Here is a 23,009-nt window from a genome sequence, read left to right as displayed (position 1 = left end):
ACTAAAAAATTTCCTATATTGAAAAATAGAAATATTGGGTGGGGGGAATCAGTAGAAGGAGATATGAATAAAAAGATTGTGAAGAACGGGGCTGCCTCAGCAGAGCTCTTTCTATAGCTTTTCTCCCCTGGAGGCCTCCCCCATCCCCTACTCCCCAGGTCCCTTTCTTTACTTTCTCCTATCCCCAGGATTTTTTTTTTAACCATTAATTTTTATGGGCACTAGGAAAGGTTACAAAGCTAACCTGCATTTTTAGTCATTGGTGCCTAGTCAAAATTGGGCAATTGTAGGAAAGCAATAGATATTTGTTCCAGATTTGGGTTGACTTACCTCATATGGAAGATAAGAGAATATGGGATTGATCATAACTTCAGTAAGCTACCTTGTATTGCTGCTGTTGTGTGCATAGCCCTGTGCTAATTGCGTTCTCTTGCAAACTGGGTGTTTTTCTTGAAGACTAACACTGTTTCTTCCTTGCACTTGGATATAAGAAGGACAAGACCTCTGGAATTCTAATTTGCTCTGGAGTGTGCCTTGGGCTACTTCCTTCCATGTTTGCTTGGTGTTTTGTTCCAAGAAGACTGACTAACCATGGGACATTTCTGTTTCTTGGCATGACTCACATTCACAGCAACAGTATTTCTGTATTTTGGGCTATGCATTACTTTTTTTGGGGAGACTCTGCTCATTACACACACACAGACACAGACACAGACACACACACACACACACACACACACACGTGCACGCGCGCGCTCTCTCTTGCACAGAGCATACTTCTTTTCAAAATCTGTCCCCTGCCCTATTGTCTTCCAGCTTTAATGCTTTAAGAATTTTAAATGTCTTTTTACTGCTATAATAATCAAGTGATGTGACTCTGGATTTATCTTCTAAATGAAACTCTTAAGACGTTTTTTACTCTCTGTCCCACGTCATAACTGACAAGCTCAAGTGTGGTAGACATGCTTGATAACAAAATATTCCTTTTGCGTTTCAAGCATTGGCGTCAATTCTCCTAGAATGTTTAGATTCTTTTGACTTCTAATATAATCATATTACCAAAAGTATAAAAAAATTAATCTTTGGAATGTACGTGTGTGTGTGTGTGTGTGTGTGTGTGTGTGTGTGTGTGTGTGTGTGTGTGTGTGTGTGAGAGAGAGATTGCATCTGCAACTGACCTGCAGATTTTATTTTGTCCTTTTCACAGACTGGGAGTGTCTCCAGAGGCTCAATCCAAAGCCAAGCTTCCTCTTTCTCTTTGTGATTCTTCTCTTTTCTTTTCTGCCACCACTTCTGGTTCTAGCCTTGATTCCCTACAGTCTAAGCTGGGGCAAGAATCAGAGACAGAATTCTCAAAAAACCTCTCTGTCCTTTCCTCTTTCTCCCCTCCCACCATGGCTCCTGTTTCTACCTCTACTCCAATTGAAAACTGGCCTTTTTCTCAGGAGAGCCAGCCCAGTTCTGAAGGACCTTCTTTCCTTCTTGCAGTGAAATCTCAAAAAGAGGGTTTAATTCGAGTTTCAAATGCTTTCTCTGGTTCCCCGGAATCACTTGATAAGCATTCTCCATTGCATGAAGGAAATGGAGTCTCTGTAGAAGAGATTGGGGAGATAGATATAGGAAAGAGTAAGGGGAATAGGGAAGCCTCAAGACCCTTTGTAGAGATACTGGAAGATTCAAATAAGTTCTTCACAAAAGAACAAAAAGAAGAAAAGGTCCCAACATTTCACCAAGTCAGCAGATCAGAATATCTCCCTCCATCTAAAGACCCCCAACAAAATAGTGCTCTCATTCAAGACAGAAATGGGAGTGGAAAACCTTGGATGAAAGGAAGTAAGGAATTTACATCTTCAGGTGGGTCATCTTTGGAAGACCAAGTCAGTGATAATGGAGTAGTTTCTGCTAATGAAGGAGCTGAGTTACCTCATAAAATGGAAGATTTGGCCACATCCTTTGACTCAATAGTTGGAAAAAGCAACTTAACTAGCCTGCATGATAGAGAGGACTGCAAGAAGATCAAAAAGCGTGTGTCCTTTTCTGAGGAGCTTTTTCTGGAAGAGGAGGTAGAAAAGCCTATTCATTTTCTAGAGAAGGAGAAAAACAAACCTCCACAGCTGAAGTCTAAAGGTGTAGTGAATGACACGTTATCTGACAGAGAACCAGAGGAAATGAAGAAGAAAACAACAACTGAACCAAACAGTCTTTCTTCACCACTACAATCAGGACCGAGGGCTATTTTTGGACTCAATCACGATGAGCCAGCTTCCCTGAGTGACATCTCTCTCACCCCTGCTTCACCTGTCGGGAATGTCTTGATTCCTGAGTCTCATGGGAAGCATTCTTCAGAAGATCTGGTGAGGGAATCCAGCTCAGAAAAGGCCACTTCATCATTCAGTATTGAGCGATATGAAAATTATAGTGAGAATTATCAGAGCAAAGCCAGTGATCATGAAGGCCTGCTCTCTGACCCCTTGAGAAGTCTTGACTCAGTTTCAGATCTTAAATCTCCAATTATGGGTGATCTGAACCTGACACTTCCCTCTATTCCAGAAGTAACATCAGATGATGAGAGAGTAGAACAGTTGGAAGATGTCAGAACAACTCCAATCACAAAGAATCATCTGGAAGCCAAAGCACTGTTTTTCTGCTCATCAGCCACTCCTGAGGAGGAAAACCAGAGCCCATCAGTGGGACAGAGCCCCCATGCAGGGGTTTCCACATTGTCTTCAAAACAGACCATAGCACTGGGTGCTTACAAACTACACCATGGGGAAGGCTTAGGTTTAGATAAAGACATCCCAGTCCCTGAGAGTTTGGAGAAGCAGGAATGGAGGGAGGAGGACAACCATATTGAGGAAAGTAGGAGTCAAAGGTCATCTTCCCAGGGCTCTCCTGTTTCGGGTTACTCCCTTTCTGAGAACTTTAATGCAACACACTCTTTCCCTGGCTCTCTACACTTTGACACTTACCACACAAATAGAGCAGAATCTCCCCAAAAAACAGCAGAGAGCTCGGCTGCTAAAACTGAAAATTCTGACGAGAGGAAGCAGCTTCTACGGGCGTGGGTTTCGCCCTCAGAGCCACATCCATTCCCAGCTCAGCCAACTGGTGGAACCACTGTGTCTGCCAAGCACAGGTGAGAGACTGGGAATATCATTTACCTAAGTGTGGGATACTTGACTTTTTTCAATGTCACATCAAAGGCTGTTTTGGTCCTGAGAGCCCCCAAAGTCCCAGCCTTTTAAAAGGCCAGCCCGTCTATTGGAGTTACCTAGAGGTTTACCTACTAAATGGCAGATACATGAGCTGGTACAAGGTCTTTTTTTTTTTTTTTGCCTTGGTTATGACCAATTTGTAAAGCTAGGATTTTACTTCTAAAAGAAGGGTCTGTAAGAATATGCTGTGAACAGATTCCGAACTGTCCCCAGGAATTGCTTCAGATATTTATAGGAATCCTACTTTTAGTAAACATTTTTAATTTCCTTTTTTCTTCTTTTGTGTTGGCCAAATGAGATACTAGTGTGGCTGTGACTGTCCTTGCTTAACTGTTGAGGCTCAAGATGCCAAGGGTTTGCATGGTGTTCGGGTGATTCCATAGCCTTTAATTGTTCGTAAAAATGACTCTGTTGAGAGTCGGTCCTTAACTAGCTCCTAGTGTACATTATTAGAGAAGTGGTCAGGTGAAAGGTGAAAACACCTGGCTTTGGGTAGCACTTTACTGTGCTTCTGTCTGGTTAGTCTTGACTTGTTTTGCTTCTTCAGGAACCATTTGGGGACTGGAGATAGGGGTCATTGTTTTATGACTTCTCTTGCAAGACCTTACTGGGTGTTGTTTTCCTTGTCTGAATGATTAAATAAATAAATCCATTTTCCTACCCCTTCCCTCTTTCTCTTTCAGAACTCATCCTGTGAAACCAATGAATACAACAGCAACAAAGACCCTTCCCGCTAGTTTGGGTACTGCTACCATCATCAGTGAGAACTTGCTTACTGAAGCCATTATAAAGGTAAGTTTTCCCTGAGAGTTTCATATTCACATATTAGCTGCTTCACCTTTCAAGAGTGTCTCATTTTAGTATAGATGTTTCACTATAGGTCTATCTTTTTGAACTTTGGCCTGTTTTCTGGCTTTCTAAATCTCCCTTCCCCAGTGAAATGATAAGCTCTTTGAGGATTAGGGATCTCTTAGTTTTGTGTTTTTAGCTCCACTGACTGGCAGAATGATTGAGTTCAATGTGTTCATAGCTTTATGAATTGACTCCTCCAGTTCTTGCATTTCAGTAATGTAGGAAAACAATACAAAATTCTCTTGATCTTTGAAAACAGTCAATCAGTTGCACATCTGCATTTGGTAGTTCCTTTTCTAGGTCCTCTCCTCTTCTGCAGAAAAATAACTTGTAACAGAAAACAAGCATGTACACTGATTCGGTATCTCATGAATGAGAAAGAGACTAGTGGTTCACAAAGGATTAGGATTCACTGAAGTAAGCAAAAATAACAGCTCGTGTTTATGTAGCACTTTATAGCTTACAGAGTGTTTTCCTTACATAAAAAACACTGATGTTGTAAACATTATTCCCCCTTTTTTGGAAAGATTGTAACTTAGAGCAGTAAAGTGCTCTACAGATAGTAAATGGCAGTAAGGACATTTGAACCCAGGTCTTCTGACTCTAAGTGGATCATTCTTTCCACTATGGCAGATGTTCTGATGATTTGGAGGAGAGGTGGAACGTGTCATTGACAAATCCACCCCAGAAGTGTTTGTAGATGACTTGGGATTGCTAACTGACATTGGGGCCAACACTTAAAAAGCTTTGCTACTAGGAGCTTTGAGCAAACACTAAAGCTTGTACCATGCAGAGCACTAGGGGGATATATAAACTTTAGACGAGACAAAGTTCCTGACCTCATCTAACTTCCTTATTCTAGGCAGAATGAATCATTGGCAGGGAGGTTAAATTAGAGATATGTGTAGTTAAAAATGAGCCAGCGCCTTCTTGCCCCTCAGCCTTGTCTTCCTTTTCCTTCCAATAGTAACATAGCTGGTTATCATTGTTCCTCAGATCATTCTCCTCAGTTAACATTTACTCTGTATTGATGTTTGTGCTAAGCTAGGCTTAACAAGAATTAGAAGTCAACCATCACATGTCTGATGGAAAGAGCCTTGGATTTAGAGTCAGAAGACTTGGGTTTAAATACCAGCTCTTATGTTTAGTAACAATGTGACTTGGGACAGACTACTTCCCCTCCCTGGTTCAGTTTCCTCATATGGGAAAGGGAGGGGACATAGACCATACTCACATTATGGTGGAAGGACCAGTGGTTTTGGAGTCAAAGGTCGTGGGCTGAAAACCTCGCTGTGCCACCTACTATCTGGGTTACCTTGGGGAAGCCATTACACCTCTGGACCTTAGTGTCCTTATCTGTAAAAGAAGTGACCCTTAGGGTCCCTTTGAAGTCTGGGACCTGTGATGTATGTATAAAATGAGGGGTTGGATTAGCTGTATTAGAGTTCCTTCCAGCTCTAAATTTGGTGACTTCCCATATCTCTTCCCCTCCCCACTCAAACAAACAAAAACCTGACTCTAAACAACTTAAAACCTCTGCCTTTCCTGTAGGAAAAATGTAGTTGGAAGAAGAAAGAAAATAAGTTGTGTGGTTTTTTTTTTTTAACTACTCTCAGCTTAAATTATGACTGAGCAAGTGCCTGTTTGAAAATCTGTGCTAGACATTCAACAGAACAGAAGCACTTCTTATTCCGTAAGCTATGAAGGCAGCAACTGGTAAATTGGAGAAGAGACCAGGACACCATGAAGGGTTCAATAATAAAAACTAGGAGAATTCAGCAGCTTCCCTCCCTCGACATTTGCTTTTATACTTTGGAATGGAATGCAGTTGTGTTCTAAAGTGGAGTGAGCAGCTCTCCATCCATTGGAGAAATGCTTGTGTCCTTGTTTTAGCCTCTCTTCAATGTGTACTTAATCAAAGTAATATGCTTTGATGGGTGGAATACGGTTAATAATTATAGGTCCTTCTCTCTCTCTCTCTCTCTCTCTCTCTCTCTCTCTCTCTCTCTCTCTCTCTCTCTCTCTCTCTCTCGTCTCCCGATCTTGCCCCCAGAACAAGAGGCAGTAAATAGTACTTCTCTTATTTCTTAACATCGTCAAGGGGAAAACTGCTATTGTCTTCTTTCTAACCTCTGACTTTTGTTTGTCTTAAAAATGCTTGAGCTTTCATACCAAACTGTACTATCCCATACTGTATTAGACGATACTGTTCATATTCCAAATTAATAGAGTGCTAGTGCTTCCTGGAGCCATGCAGTAACTGGGCCACATTTATAATAAGTGCTTTGTACTTCGGTTATAAGACAATATTTATGTTAATGCCGCTCTTTGGAATGTTGCCATAGCAAGGGGGAGGTTAAGCAAAGGAATTGCATAGCTGGAGTTATTAAGACCTTCTCAACTAAACAAGAAACAGCAGGGTCAGTACAGTGCTTCTTTTCTCTCTGCTAATGTGTTAATGCCTCAGCTCTTTATAACCGAGTATTAGAAGCCCTAAGCAGCTGGAAATGCACTTGGTACACAAGCGATTTAAAACTTCCATTTGAAAGTAGTAAAATTAAATGAATTCCAAAGCTCTTGGCCCTCTAGGGTTTTTTGTGTGATGCACTGCTCCCTCCCTGTACCCTGGGGGCTTGCAGAAAAGGGTCTGTTTGGGGAAGCAGGTTTGGGGCCATACATGCCAGTAAGGCCTATGTTATTTGACATAGCCTGTATGTTCATTTGTTTTGCATTATTGCAATTTTTTATTACAAGAGAGGGTTTTATTGGGGGTGAGGCCCCAGAACTTCATTGGGAAGTAGTAGCTGGGGGGAAAAAAAGATAGATAAAGCACAGGAGTTTCTGACTTTGCTAAGAGGATGTGTAAGTAACTTAACTCCCCAAACTGTCATTTAGCTTTTTTTGAATTCTGTGTTGAGGTAAAATGAGAGAAGAGATTTTGTTCCAGTTCTGAGGATAGAAGTTCTAAGAAATAATTTTAAGTACAGAAATAATTTTAAAATATTGGTACATTCTGTTTTGACACATCAGTCACTTCCCAGTATCTCTTAATTGACTATAATTGCTTCATTCTCTTTGGGGTGATATGGAAAACCCCTGATGCTGCCCTGGCTCTCAAGTGCCAATGACTTCACTTCCTATTTTACTGAGAAGCTTGAGGATGTAAATCAGACTGGAACTTCTTACTTTCATCACACCCACCTCTGCTCATCCTGTCTTCTGAGGGAGGCAGGGTGGAACAGTAACTAGAGTTGGGAAAATGTGGATTCAGATTTCATCTTCAGCTCTTGCTGGCTGTGTGCCTGTAAGCAAATTACTTGACCTCTCTGTTGGGCGTAATAATACATGTATTATTTGCCTCAGAAGGTCTTAGTGAGTATCAAAATGAGGTAGCATATGTAAATAAAGTTCTTTACAAATGTTAATGGACTGTTGAAATGTCAGTTGTTGGTTTTTTTTCCTATCTAATAAGAAGAGCTATCCTTTCTTCAGTTCTAGGCTAACCCCTTCCTAGAGTCTTACCACCAGGATTTGCAAATCTGGCCTTATTTCCATTTCTTCCTGTAAACCTTGCCTGACTGCTAAATGTAATAACCTTTTCTCTAACCACATCTTTCCTTTTTTTCCCTTTTCTCTTTTTTAACCACATCTTTCTTAAAGCTATAGCATTTGACCAACCCTTCTTTCCCTGGCTTCTATATTCTGTTTTTCTTCCTATGTCTCTGTTTCTTCTATCTCCTTATAGGGTTCCTCTTCTACTTTACATTCCTTAAGTATGGGTACTGTATTCAAGATTCTGCCTTTGGCCATCTTTTATATGTGAGTCATCCAGGTGGTAGGGTGGACAGAGCCTTGGACCTGGGCTCAGAAGAAACTGAATTCAAATCTGGCCTCAGACACTTAACCGTGTGTTTATATATGCTATCTGTGTTTTTTACTATCTGGGAAAGTCACTTAACCCCAATTTACCTTAGTTCCTTCATCTGTAAAATGAGCTAGGGGAGGAAATGGAAAACCACTCCAGTATCTTTGCCAAGAAAACCCCAAATGGGGTCATGAAGAGTTGGACATTACTGGAAAGACTAAGCAACAGCAGTCTCTTCTCTGATTGTAAACCCCTTTTAAGGATAGGGACTCCTATTTGTCTTTGTATCCCACATACTCCTAGCACCATGCCTTTCAGGTGCTTATTTGGGTCTCAGAATCCATTGGATGAGTGATCCAGAGCCAAAGACATCATCTTCTTAGAGAAAGGAAACTCTGTCTTCTGTAAATGGAAGCCCATCACTTCTTTACATGAAGACTAAATACAACCCCTTTCATTGTCTCAGATAGTATTAAATAGCACAAATAGAATGAGATTCAAAAACTGTACTTGTCTCTTTTGGTGTAACCTTTCTACTGCACCACAAGATAGCACAGTCTGGTGGAAAGAGCATTCCTTGGCATTAGATGCCCATTCTTAAGTAAAAACTCCTGCTGTATTTTAAAATGGTTGTTTCCTGCTTTTCATTCAGCATTAATTACTCTCTGTGTCTGATGTTAATAAGGGAGAGGATTTCTCCCATTGAACTAGAGGGAATTTTAAAGTTTAAAATGATGATTCAGCTTTTGATTTGAATTGGTTGTTGTTGACCCTCTAAACTCTCCTGCTGGGGAAGGGATGGTGGGGATGGGAGTTGGAAGGTAATAAAAAAGTTAAGGCTTTCCTATAAGAAGGGGGTGCCCCCCCCCCCCCCCGCTTCTGCTGGCACAGGTGTTCTGAGATTGTTCTAGAATTATTCTTAGTCCCCCTACTGAGGAATTGGAACTTTGGGCTGTCTTACTGCTCTTCAGGGCCTTCATACAGCTCACCCCCAAGCTCTAAATCATTAATGCCAGTGAAGCATAGGAAATCTTTGTAGGTACCCTGCCCTTTCATCATGAGAGAGAACATTAAGGCCTGGTACAGAGAGAGCTAAAATGGCCTGAGGGTGCTCGATAAATGTTTGATGGTGATGATTATGATCTAGAGATGTTTGGCTTTGATTCCCTATTTACTTGAAAGAAATATTCCCAAATGACTTAATCTGGGGTCTGTGGGGTATAGAACTTGTAATGCTCCTCCTGTAATGTTCTCCTGGTGCTTATAATCTACTCCCAATAACAGATTTGGAAAGTGAGCTATTACTTCCTTTCTTGGAAGTCTTTTTCTCAATTTTTTTCCCTGAACCTGTATCTCAGCTTCTTTATATAGGACCTATATATAGGATCATAGGGTTTCCATAGTAGAAGGGAGGAATCATCTGGCCCAGTTCCCCCATTTTACAGATGAGGAAGTTGGGGCCTAGGGGATTGAAGAGGCTTGCCCAGTCATCAAGGTGGTAAGTAGCAGAACTTAGATTCAAACCCCAAACCTCTGACTCTTTCTGTTGTACCAGACTGTTGCTTCTTCAAGTCATAGATTAATAATTTTGAAAAGTTTCACATTTATCCTTGTGATGATTGATAGCATGAACTGTCACTTTTCACAGATCAGTGGGGCTCATTTGTCATCTTCTAAGGACCGAAATCTGTGATTCAATTGACAAGGTCTTCCAAGGGGACGATGGTTACTAATTATTTTCCTTGTGTGGCTTTAAAAACCTTACATTCCTTTTCAGACTTCTCTCTCATGGAACCCCTTCTTCCCACTTGCCCATCATACTTGCCTTGTGTGCTTCACCAAAAAAATGGAGACCATTTGCTGAGAAGCTCCCTCTTCTCCTCCTCCTCATCTCATATCACTCAGATGTCTTCCTCCCAGTCTCTCCTCTTTTACCTTGTCTCACATGAAAGGCAAACCTCTCCACATAGATCCTTGATCCCTCCCCATATCATCTTCATCAGCAAATTGTGCCCTCTATCATCCCTACTCACTAATATTCAATCTCTCTGTTTACCAGCTACTTTCCTCCTGCCTACAAACATGTCTGTGTCTTCCCCTTCCATTAAAAAAACCAAGCTTCATTTGATCTGAATATCCATTAGCTATTATCCTATATGACCCCTCCCTATAAAGTTTAAACTCTTTGAGAAAGCAGTCTATACTAGGTGATTGCCGTTGCTCTTCTTGTATTTCTAAACTCTCAGCAACATGACTTCCTATTTCATCATTCAACCAAAACTCCTCTCTCCAAAGCTACCAGTGATCTCTTCATCAACAAATCTAACGGCCTCTTCTCAAGCCTCATCCTTTTTTACCTCTTTGCAGTCTTTGACACTGTTGATCAGCCTCTTCTCCTTGATATTCTCTTCTTACCCACTAATGTGAGTGTCCTCCAAGGCTCTGTCCTGGGCGATCTTCTCTTCTCCATCTATATAGGACTGTTTCTCTTGGTTGCCTTTAAAAAAAACCAACAACAAACAATGATACACAGACAGGACATAGAAATCCAAACTGATGAATGAAAATTTTTTGAAACTAAGCATGGGAATCAAAAGGTGACATGTGCAGAAAAGGCCAAATTTGTCCCCAGCTCACCTTATGATGTGTAAACCCCCAAAACACACCTCTACGGAAAAAGGTACCTGCCTTGGGGGTTGGCCTAGGACCCCAGGAACTCAAAATTAGGATAGGCTCTCTCCTCTACTTCCCTAAGGTGGAGATTATTATGATGAGACTGATAATCAATTTATCCATACTATAAATATAACTGTCTTTTCTTTCCTTATTTGAGAGACACCTCCATGGTGCCCTCCCTGTGATCACTCACAGTATTGCAATAAAACTTGGGAAACCAAGTCACTGAATCTTGTAATTCTTTTGGGACGACTCATGATCAATTTGACCCTAAATCCATCCCACATCATCTCTAGTGTTGCCATGTTGGTGCTGTCCCTCATCACTTTATGCCTAGGCTACTTCGATAGCCTCCTGGTTTCCTTGCCACACTCGTTTCTCCCCATTGCAATCTGTCCTCCACTCAGTTGCCTAAGTGATCTTCCTAAATCTTGAGTCTGACTGTAACCTTGGATCAAATTACAAAATTCTTTGTCTGGCTTCACAACCTGGCCCCTGTCTAGTCTTCTTTCACTTTATTGCCCTCCACCTCCTGAGTCACCTCCAGTGACAGTGGCCACCCTGTTGTGAATTGCACCAGACACTCCATCTTCACACTCTGTGCCCTTTCACTGGCTCTCCCCTTTCCTTGAAATGCTCCCTTCTTTTGCCTCTGCCTCCTGGCATTTTTCAAGATTCAGCACACATCTCTCCATCTGCTAGAGTCTTTTAACAGTTTCCTCCCCCTAGTTTTTCCTCTGAAATTAACCTCCCATTTATACTATATGTCTTGCATATACACAGGGTTATTTGTGTTTTCTCCCCCGTTATAGTGCGAACTCCATGAGGGCAGGCACCTTCCCCCCCCCCCCTTTCTTTGTAACCCCAGAACTTAGCACAGTGCCGGGAACATAATAGACACTTCATAAATGCTTGTTGACTGATACTTGGATTTCCAATTTGATTTTCTGTTTTTTCTTCCTTTTCAATTCTAAAGAAATACAAGCCATCTGATCCTGAATTCGCTTATACTCAGTTAACCCATGATGAACTGATCCAGCTGGTCCTGAAACAGAAGGAAACTATAAACAAGAAGGAGTTTCAGGTTCGTGAGCTGGAAGACTACATAGACAACTTGCTTGTCAGAGTCATGGAAGAGACCCCCAACATCCTCCGCTGTCCAGCACAATTAAAAAATAAAGCAGGAAAGATGTGAGTGACGTCAATAAAAGAATGGAACGATTTTTTGTGAGTTTGTTTACACCTCTTTGAGGTCATGGACTTTCTGTATGACCACCTGCAAATAGGATCTGAATCTGAATCACCAACTAAATCCCTTGCAAGTACTCTGGCTAGAGAGTCTATTCCACTGACTGAAGGCAGGTTAATTAGGACAGTGAATCTCTTAATGTACATTCCCAGAATTTTATTCAAGACACTCCCTTTAAGTGCATCATAAATATTTTATTCATACTAGGGGCATAGTTACAAAAACTAATCTAGGAGCCAGAGATTCAGGAGGCACAGAAACCACTCATGCATTTTTAGCTTTAGGGTTTTCTAACTTTGATGTTTGCATTTCTCACCTCCCTTTTTCCCCAGTGTCAATCTGTGAACCTTTATGGCACAGAGTGGACTCATTTTCTTGACTTTTATTAGCTTAGGTGTAGCTCTCTTGGCCTTAGATGCTAAATTTTGATACTTTAACATTTTTGATACTGCTTTTTGGATTTGACTCTGGGTGTTCACTTAACCTTGGCAGGAGCATTTAAAGACTATTTTTTTAAAGTGCCTGGGGATATGCTAAATGAACTGCTTTTTCTGAACACAAACTCCATTCTCACACACTGTGCTTTGACTAGGCCCATATGATCTTTTCACTGCCGGCCATGAAATTAAGAGATAAAATGGGGGAAACTGGTAGTGCAGCCCTTCTTTCCCTCTTGCATATGGACAAAGAGACTCAGTAAGAATCACTGGTATCTTGATACCACATTCCCTCTGGGTAGGAAGAGTATAGAATTATAGAAGGGAAATTGAGACAGGTTAAACTCTTGAGGAGACACTGACAGGTTAATCCTGACCCTAAGATCACATAACTATTAAGAACCAGGATTAAAGTCTGGGTTTTAACTCAAAATCCAGCATTCTTTCCATAATACCACACTGCATACTCAGAGTATATTGATGGGCCAGGTGGCCTACACGTCTTCTGTAAGAATATTTTTCATTGCTTCCTTTGGCTAATTCCCACAGTAGTTGTACCCCATTCTTCAATTTCCTCAGTAGTCTTATCTTAAGAGAACAGGGTTTATCGTGGAACATGCCATATAGATCCTAGAGGATGGGAAAGAAATAAATATAGTCCAATCTGAGGGGCTCCAGAGGAAGAGGGCTTCCTGGCCCCACTTGTGAAATCTGGCCCATTTCTAGGTGGCTGAGGAAGTTAGAGCTTTAACATATTTAGTAATAATTTTACAAAGCCAGGACAAATCAGAAATGACCCAAATGGTTGATGCAACATAACCTGCCCATGTGCTTCAGTTTGCCGCTGCTCCTTTCTCTTGGTTCCATAACAAGAGAATAAGGAGGGAGAAAGTACAACAGGATTTCCTGCTAGGAATTGGGAAAAGCAAGAAGACAGCATTCATAGGTGTTTTGTTGTTGTTGTTATTATTTTTAAAACAAAATATTTTTTGTAACCCAAGCACAAAACTAGGTCATTTGTGCTCTTGTGAATACTGATGCCATTGGGACAGTTCTGTACTGTGCATCTCATCTCTGTCTTCCTTTGGCAAGTTGACTGTAGGCCTTTAGTGTGTCCAGGTAGAGACCAAGATAAATCCTGACTGTAGTACAGATTGTTCAGTTGGGACTAGTTTGAGTGTAAAGTTGCTCCTATTTCAAAGTTCAAAGAATCCATAGTGCTTGGATTGGTGAACAAGAAGGAAATCGCTTTTTTTTTAAAGGATTGCTTTTGCTGCAGTATTTGTTATATCAGAGCACTTTAATCTGAAGGCTGGTACTGTAATTCAACTTAGCTAAAGAGGTTTTTTTTTTTTTAAGTATGAGTGGGCTTGCCTGCAACTGTTATATTTAATATCCTACAACAACACCGGAGACCACTGGAGGCTTCTTTTCAGATAACTTGTGTTTTGTAGTGGTGCAAAATATATTTATATACACAAATGCATATGAATCTGTATCTTTTCTTGAATTATGAAAATGTATGTGTATATATCTGTTCTTTATTTTGTTTCTTGCTTTATGTAAAACTTATTTTTTACTCTGATGATTCGAGTGTGCTGGAAAACTTGGAAGGCAAGTTTGTTTTGCAGGCTTTCTCTCTTTTTTTTTTTTAGAAGAGGCTGGTATAGAGATGTTCAGTACTTATTGGTTTGATAATCTTTCTTGTTGGGACCTCGGGTATGTAACAGAAATTGGTATTTGAATGGAACAGCTTCAGACAAGGAAAATGGACCCAAATGCTACTTTGGGCATTGAGAAGGAGAATGAAGGCATGTTTGGTTCAAGTGCCTCTAACTCCCCAATGCTGCTGGGGGAAAAACTCATTCAGTAGCAACACCTCACTAAGCAGTAGTTTGGAGATCATCCTACTAGATTTCCTGAGGATCTTCTCTAATTTAATTTACATACTAGAAAAGCCTTAACTTTTTTTGAGCCATTAGCAGAGTTTGGCAAGTTTATAAAAGCTGATTGCAGCCAGGTCTCAGGGCTTGTAAATAAACTGATAGAAGAACAGGGACTTGTCTCCAAGCTGTGTTTTAGATGGCAGCCTAATCAGAGTCTAGGCAGGGATGTGTTCTGCATATCTCAGTAGCAGGAGCTTCTGTGTTTGACAGTGCTCAGACTACCTCCTGAAAGGAATCAGTGCCTTCGTAAGCACCAAATTAATTTAGAGAGTCAGAGAGTTTCTTGCTGTGGGGTACCCGAGTTATTTTAAACTGGGCTTTCCCCTTCTGTTTACTATTTTATTTTGGTACCCTTTCAGGACACAGTAGAAGGAAGGAAAAGAAAAAATATTCCCAGGCTGATGGTGAGAGAGAGAGAGAACGATAGAATCTGAGAGACAGCAAGGGAGGGAGAGAAGGAGAGAGAGAGAGAGAGAGAGAGAGAGAGAGAGAGAGAGAGAGAGAGAGAGAGAGAGAGAGAGAGGGAGGGAGGGAGGGAGAGAAAAGACAGTCCCAACAGTGGGGACTGTCCCAAAGTTCAGGAACTGTGAAGGAAGGTCTTTGGGGCTTCTTAGTCAGTAGGAAGATGCATATTAAAGTTATGGAGGATCTAACTCATTTTCTCTGTCACCGATTAAGTCGATGCTGCCTCTGAGGCTGAAGGATTCCTTGCACTTGGCGGAGAAGCTACTCTAAGAGATCATGGGGGACTTATCACCAAAACTCAGTTTGGGTATGGTTTCTCATAGTCTGCTGTAGAGGTTGTTTGGTATCCTTGGATCATATAATGTATGATGTTTCCTGCATTGTTACTTTGGGACCTTTGGATTTCTTTAACTTTGTTTTAAAGAAGTGAACCTAAAATCTTTGAGAACACTAAATAAACTGATACTGTTCTAAGACCTTTGTCAGTGGATTAGTACATCTGTGCTAAAGACTCCTTTTTTTTTTTCCACTCAGAAAATGGCTTCCACTTGTAGGAATAATCACCTGTGTGGGGAAGGAAACCTACCCATCTCTTGATCTCTTCCTACTCACACTCTTTTTTTTTTTTTTTTTTTTTTTTGCAGGCAACGGGGGTAAAGTGACTTGCCCACGGTCACACAGCTAGTAAGTGTCAAGTGTCTGAGGCCGGACCTGAACTCAGGTACTCCTGAATCCAGGGCCGGTGCTTAACCACTGCGCCATCTAGCTGCCCCCCTACTCACACTCAATCTGGGACTTGGGGAGCTTAGAATTCACTGGTGGACCAAATGTTTTTCTCCCTCTGGCTACAAGCACTGCTATAATGACTAAAGGCACAGACCTTATCTGATGTGATATGATGGTAGGATTCAGAACTGGAAGGGACCATAGAGATCTGTTTCAAATCCTTTTTGGGATGAAGAAATTGGAAACTGGGTCTTCCAAGGAGGAGGCAGAAGTGCTAGGATTTGAATGTAGGTACTCACATGCCAAATCCAGCCTTCTGTTGTGGGAAGATTACTAGAACCAGAGTCGGGAGATGCTGTGCCAGACTCCTGCTCCTGACCTTTACGGGCTGTGTGACCACAGGCAAACCATAGCTCTCGGAGGCTTCAGTCTCCTTATCTGTAAAAGAAGGATATCTGTGTTGGGTAACTCACTTGGTCATTGTGAGGGTCAGCTGAAATAGCAGGGGTCCCCAACCTCTTATTATTATGCTCTTATACCTACCCTCTAGGTATACAGTACTTTAGAAATCTTAAATCACTATATAAATAAATATCAGCTGTTTATTATTAATGATTACCTCCAATACTCCACACTGCTCATGCCTTTGATTATCTATGAAAGCATGTAGTCTTTCTTGACCACCCTTCCCTATCCCAAGAGAGGGTTTCATTCCCATCTATACCTCAAGAGTAATTCTATTTGGTCTTAAAACCATCTGTGTTGGGCAGCTAGGTGGGGCAGTGGATAAAGCACTCAGGAGGACCTGAGTTCAAATCTGGCCTCAGACACTTGACACTTACTAGCTGTATGACTCTGGGCAAGTCACTTAATCCTCATTGCCCTGCAAAATAAAAAAAATTAAAACCATCTGTGTTGTTCCTAGGATTAGGGGACAGCTGCTTTTGTTTTTACTGTCAGGATGGAGGTCGTGATGGGGTTATCTAAGTAGCACCTCTGAGCCCACCAGTTAAGAAACCCCAACAAATCTAATGAAAAAGGATCATGGTCTCATTGGGGGTGAGCAGACTCTCTTGATTGACTACTTTTTTTTTTAAGCGGAGAGTTTCATCTTAGAAGTAAGTAACTTGGAAAACTTTCAGATAAGACTTTCAGATCTACCAGTTGGGGACCCCTGTGATACATGATGCCAGAAATTCTTTCACTACCTTTGGCAGACCAAAAAGATTAAGTGACTTATATGGGTGGATAATCTCAACCTTTCCTATCATGAACAATCGGGTCTTTCTCTGCTGCCTCCTGAGTCTCTGTCAACAATTCATTGACTCTTTCCCCAAACTTTGGGAGAGCTCCTCTGGCCACACAGAAACTGTTGGTCTGGCCTAGGAGAACTGGGTGGCACAGTTCCGACTGGTTCTAGCTTGGTGAGAGTTCATCCTAAAAAGGCCCTTGCTCTAACAGGTTTTTTCAGTCTTCGTTTTACTCTCAACTAAAGTTCTATCCTCTGGGGAAATTTTTTGGCCATAGCAATTCACGTCTCCGAAAGCACAAAGAAGAGCTTCGGAGATCCTTGGATTTTGAATTACAGATTTTGCTCATGTGCTCATTTGCCTGATGTCGGAAACAATCATATTGGTGCTTCCTTCAAACAAAGTTTCCTTGTTGTCCTTAGGAACTTGGTAAATGTCAACAAGCACAATCATTTCCCTATACAAAGAACAGAAAAAGAGGACTGCATATCAAGCCATCAATCTCTACTCTATATAGTTTTGTGTCAAAGCACTTCTGATAGGGAAAGCCTAGAATTCTCATGCGGTAAAGGGGATCCCTCCAACTGTCTAGTAACTGATGCAAAGGACAAAATGTTGGAGCAGAAGACTCTTTCCTTTATAAGTGATTGATAGGTTAGGAGCTTTTAATGGATGTCCCCTTGCTCCTAGAAAGGTAATTCTTGTAGCAATGTAAGATGTGGGTGGGGAGTGATCACAAACAAAATTGCCTTTTGTTTACAAAACTCCTTGGTCCCTGGAATTTGGTCTAATAGTCTGGTGAAGCCTGTAGGGAGGGCTTTGTTTGCTTCAGGGCTTGTGACACCTGGGGATGTTCATCCTTCCTGCAGCTATCTAGCAGGTCTAGTGCCCTGGCTCCCCATAATGACTGACCCCATGCCCACCACCTCCTAATGGCTAAATTGATCATGTGTCCCATATCAGCTTACCATGATCTTATATCCCAGCCTCCAGGGAGGCAACAGCACCCTAACTGGAAGGACTAAAATCTGCCCACTGACTGGCTGCAATGAAGGCCATGGGATGCCAATCTTCTGAACCTCAAGTGAGCTCCTATCCAGCAGCTCACCTAAAGACATACTAGGAGCTGTCTCCATGGGGTGCCACTGTCTGTACAATGAGGCCTCATGTTCCAAGGATGTCTTCCTTCAGATATCCCTTGCCCTTGTTACCCTTGTCAGAATTGCTAATCTAGCAATAAGCATCATCTAGGCCCAAGGGGCTAGGAGCATTGCACCCATTCCTTATCCACTAAAGGGCCGTTTTGTTTTGGTTCCCTGCCCTCCTTCCCCCCCTACAGAAGTTCAGATTAGACTCAGATTTAGGAGTGCTTGGCATCTAATAAGAGGCTACTTTTTTTCCTATTCTGACTCCTTACAGCCCCATTTTGCTTCTTGAGGAAATAACTGACTTAAAGCTTAGGTTTTGACTCATATCTAGGGTGTCTGTTGTAAAAATTATTATTATATCTAATCTAGTCTGAAAAATTATAATTAGATTTGTATGAAAAATTATAACTATATGCAAAATTATAAATTTAGAAAAATTCTATTTGGGCCATAATTCCTGCCGAGGTCGCCATTCAAATGTAAGAATATTATTACTGACTAGGCCTAATTTGGGGGCTAATCTGACTGGGGTACTTAATCTGAGACTTTTGACTAACTGGCTATTTGACTGCTATTAACTTAGTATGGGCCGTTTAAAAGGTTCCACCACACTGCTCCACTCCCAAAATTGATAAGCAAAAGAGTAAGAAGCATCTTCCTTTTAACAGCAGAGGGTTTATTTATGAGATACAATTTAAAATTAAGAATACAGGGAAATAAAATGTACAACCTGACTGCATTGTGGTGTCTCTTTCCACCTGCTGGGGCTGGAACTTTTTTAATATAATAAGGGCTGCTGCTGCCTCTTGCCTTAGGGTATGTTCCACTTTCACTACTCAGGTCCTTTATTCTAACTCTGAGCTCCTTTCGATTTGTCTATCCCCCTGCTTCTAACTTTCCTCTCCTTGCTGCCACCACTGAACTCCTGTGTTTCTCTCTCACCAACCTCTCCTTCCGTTCTCACTATGTGCTCCTAGTGTCCGTCGTTCCTCGGTACATCGTCACTTCGCCAACCGTACCCGGTGCTGACTGCTTCGGGTGCTCTCTGCTGCATCCTGTTCTGTCTGGCCTGCTTCCGTCAGGTCTTGTCCTTTTCGAGCTCCTTTGTCCCCCTCTAATCTTGGCAGCCCTCTCTGTTCTGCTAATCTGTCAGCCCCCTTAATCTTGTCCAGCAGCCTCCCGTCTAGGCCTGTCGGGTCTCTGTCCCTTCCTTGCTCTTGAGTTTTTTCTCCTTGCCTCCCATCTCTTAGTGCTCCAGTCCTTTCTGCTCTCTAATCTTGTCTGACATCCCCTCTATCTTGTCCTTCGGCTTCCCTTTGCCATATAACTCCCAGGGTCTATATATATCTTCTCTCCACTAAAAATCTCGGGGCTTTTTGTGCCCCCACAGACCCCAAGCTAATCCGCCAGCCAGAGCTGCAGCTGGGGGGATGGGGACGCTCAAGTGTCTCATGCATAACATACCCAGGGCTCCAGGGGCCGTGCCCCCTGCTGTGCGCCTAGAGACCTCGGCACCAGAGCCTGGCCTGGACGAGCCTGGGATCTCTCGGTTAGATCTTCTCAGGGTGGAGGGAGCTGGGGCTCTCTCCCCCAGCTGTCTGACCTGGCGTCTTGTACAGCCCATGGGGCTGAAGCAGAGGAGGAGGGGCACCAGCGCCTCCCACACAGAAGAGACCCTGAGGGCCTAAGGCTTTCTAATCTCAGCCTAAAGGTTGGGTCCCCAAATCAAGATAAATTTCCACACTATAAAGGGAAGGAATGGGAAGTTAGTCAGTTTCCAATAGGAGCCAACTCCAGCTAGATGGCACAGTGGATAAATCACCAGCCCTGGATTCAGGAGGACCTGAGTTCAAATGTGGCCTTAGACACTTGACACTTACTAGCTGTGTGACCCTGGGCAAGTCACTTAACCCTCACTGCCCCACCAAAAAAAAAAAAAAGACAATAGGAGCCAACTATGGGAAGGTATTTGTTTCTTATATGCCAAAAAAAAAAAGGCTAAACACAAAATATGAGTAGGCATTGAGAGAAGAATAAAACAGGATTCTGTAACTTAACTACATTACATATATATTTGTATATATGATTATAATATAGCCATTGTTATATTCTTTCCCTGGGGGTGGTTGCTTCAGTATCATTAGAACATAAAGCTGTCTGCAGGACTAGTTCCTGAATAGTTAGGCCACCTTTTGCTTCTGCACTTTCTCCTTCATGGTAGATTTCTTCTAGTAAGTTGTCAGGAATTTAATTCATTCTTTTGGCAGTGGACATTTCCAAGAAGTACCAGTTGTTGTTGGAGCCTCCTCTACATGTTACTAGTCAGCCTGACCAAAAAATCCTGGATTTCTAGTCCTCTCAAGCTCACTAGGTAGCCTACAAACTTTGACATGTTCATCTTGGGATCAATGCTTGTTTATCTAATATCAGGGAAGAATACACAGAAGCAGCAGCCCAAACCCCCAAATAGGCCGTGGGATAGCTCCATGTGGTCCTGGCCAATGGCGATGTGGGTGGGGCTTGGGTAGCCTACCCTTCTCCCTTCCTAGGAAGTGACTCACAAGTCCAGACGCAAGAAAAAAGGAAGAAACATTGGTTCCTGATCAATGTTCAGTAAGGGGATTATATCTCTTCCTCTCAAAGGTCTGAGTCTAGAAGGGCAGTTTGGCACATGCAGATTCTAGAGCTTGAAGTTGCTTGCCATTATCATACATTAGTCAGCTTTGTGAGAGATGGAATTTGAACTCTCAAGTTCAAGGCTCTTGAGACCTGAAGTATCTCGTTCTTGCCATTACACCAGGCTGCCTCTCAATGATTATCCTCTGCCTGAAAAAATAGTTTGTGTATACAAAAAAGTCAAATTTGACAGATTGGAAAATAAGACCAGGAAAGAGAATTGTGCCAGAATTTAGGATGTCCTGAATCTTGACTATCTATTATCTTCACCCTGTCCAGAAGAGCCAGCTGTTAACACAGTACAGCAAGCCAACTGTCCCAATCTTCAATATGAGCATTTACACGTGTGGAAGTTGGCAAATAACCACAAATCAGGGCTTGATTTATTGTGTTGCTGGTTGTCTAGATTAGGAAAGTGATGAGAAAATGTTAATAATGCAAATTAAACTTTTTTAAAGTGTGTTGCACTACATTTTTAGAGAGCCAGTTGTTAAGCATTTGCCAGCACATTTCTGCTCTGTACCCTGGCTTCCTCATGTGGTTTCAAAGAATCCTTAGGTGGAAGGAGATTGGAGGATTGCTTTTCTTTTGTCTACTGGTGGATAAAGTCTGGACTACAAGTTTATCTATCTTTATTATTATTTTTTATCTACTTACCTATAGATATTCATCTCTATAACTTATTTATTAGAAAGCTGATATCTAGTTTACAGTCTCATGAGGAGAAGGCTTTGTGAACCTTAAAGCTGCATATTAGTGAAACTCTTGGTGGGTAGTAATGAACAGGGGTCTGAATGCATTCTCCAGAAGGACACTATGTTGAATAAACCCCAGCGGGAAGATAGGTGGGTATTCAGTTGTTTATAGCTGCAATTTATATAGGGGATGAGACAGGGTATGAAGGACTTCACCATGTTTGTTGTTGCAGCTTCAACCCTTTACTTTTTTTTTTTTGGAGGCAATCAGGGTTAAGTGACTTGTCCAGGGTCACACAGCTAGTGTGAAGCCTGACTTGAACTGGGGTCTCCTGACTCTGGTGGGTCAGTGCTCTATCCACTGCACCACCCACTGTCCCACCTTTTACTTTTTTAAAGCAGGTCATAGAAATGTTAGAACGGGGACTTGAAAGATCATTTAATCCAACCCTCTCCTTTTATTCAGATGGGAAAACTGAGGCTCAAACCAAAGGGGAGTGATGTGAGCGAAGCCCTCTTTTCTTGGGAGCTTCTAAGATTTGATGAAGGGCCTCTTGGATTAACCCTGATGGCCCCTTTCAGTTCTTCCGCTCTGCTCCATAAACTCTTCATTCCTTTCGATAGAATCCTGGCCCCAGGCTGTGAGAACTTGACTGCCTGGGCTGTCTTTTCATCAGCTGTGCTTCATCTAGTCTTTCTCCCATTCCTACCTCAAAAACACCTGTGATTTCTTCAGTGTCTGTGCCCACACAGTCTCAGACTGCTGCCCTTCCTGATGATGGTTTCATCACAAATTAAATAAAACAAAAAACTTCCAGGTGGTCAGTCCCTACTGGATGAGCTATCACATTTTGCAAAGTTGGTTTTCAGAAGACTGCTATGACTTCACCCTGACTTTCTATTTTAATAGGATCTTTCCAGGACTTGAGCTCTGTTGCATGGCCTTCAAGGTTAGCTCCAGGCCACATGGAGGCACTAGAAGAAACACAGGTTACCGCTGTAAACACAGCCTGCTTTGGCCAGCAAAATTATCTCCCCTCCTTTTGATCATACCTTCTTCCCCATCACCCACTTCCTACAGGAAGGACAATGAGGTCATTTTTAAACTAGAGAATTCAGTGGGAGTGAATGAATCGAAAAGCCTTAGTCGAGGGCGCCATCTGCTGATCTCAATCATGCCCCCTCAACTTAAATGTAATCTGTTGGATGGCATGGGTTTATGGCTTTGGGTTCTTTGTCGGGGAATGGGTATGCAAAGTTGAATATGTGTGATTGTGTAGGAAAGATCTGTGAATTCTCAGGGTGGAGACCTGCCTTTATCAACTCGGATCCCCTTTTTACTAATGCAGACAACTCATCCATGGCTAGACAGATATGTCCTAGGAAATTTACTGAGGCATATAAAGGTGATATGACTTAACTTGCCCAGGGTTATACAGTTAGTGTCAATCAAAAAGTAATGTTTTTGTTAATCAGTTAACAGATATTTATTAAATAGAAGCAGAATCTGAATCCAGGTCTTCCTGACTATAAGCCCAGTATACTATACACCATACTATACTGCTTACATGTATGAATGTTTTTCTCCATACAGATGTAACCCAGGACATGCTTATCTCTTGGCATTTCTTTTCTGGGATTTTCCCAGAAACCTGGGGAGAGGGGCTGGGGGGGGGTGGGATTTCTTCTGTTTAGTCCTTGTCACTTGACACAAATTTGGCTTTTGAGGGAAGGGGGAAAGGAATAAGCATTTATATAGTGCCTATTATAGGTCAGGCACTTTACAAATACTATGTCAGTTGATCCTTA

At 41.9% G+C, this 23,009-nt stretch overlaps 1 protein-coding gene across 3 annotated transcripts in view; it reads left to right on the top strand.

Annotated features, from left to right (window-relative positions):
* RAB11FIP1 (RAB11 family interacting protein 1) overlaps positions 1–15,159 on the top strand; it is a 39,798-nt gene extending 24,639 nt beyond the window's left edge. Inside the window, exons 4-6 of one of the 3 annotated variants that reach the window (XM_043980632.1) lie at positions 3,899–4,007; positions 11,585–11,799; positions 14,919–15,159. In XM_043980632.1, the coding sequence (XP_043836567.1) occupies positions 3,899–4,007; positions 11,585–11,799; positions 14,919–14,934 (340 nt within the window). In that variant the 3' untranslated portion in view covers positions 14,935–15,159. Of the gene's footprint in view, positions 1–1,207; positions 3,137–3,898; positions 4,008–11,584; positions 14,686–14,918 lie in introns of those variants that run through there. The other 2 variants (XM_043980631.1, XM_043980633.1) reach the window with 2 other exon arrangements.
* Positions 15,160–23,009: the final 7,850 nt, after the last annotated feature.

The sequence above is a fragment of the Dromiciops gliroides genome, chromosome 2, assembly GCF_019393635.1.
Source record: "Dromiciops gliroides isolate mDroGli1 chromosome 2, mDroGli1.pri, whole genome shotgun sequence".
NCBI lineage: Eukaryota > Metazoa > Chordata > Mammalia > Microbiotheria > Microbiotheriidae > Dromiciops > Dromiciops gliroides.
The sequence above is the reverse complement of the archived record's forward strand: the minus strand, read 5'-3'. Positions and strand labels throughout refer to the sequence as shown.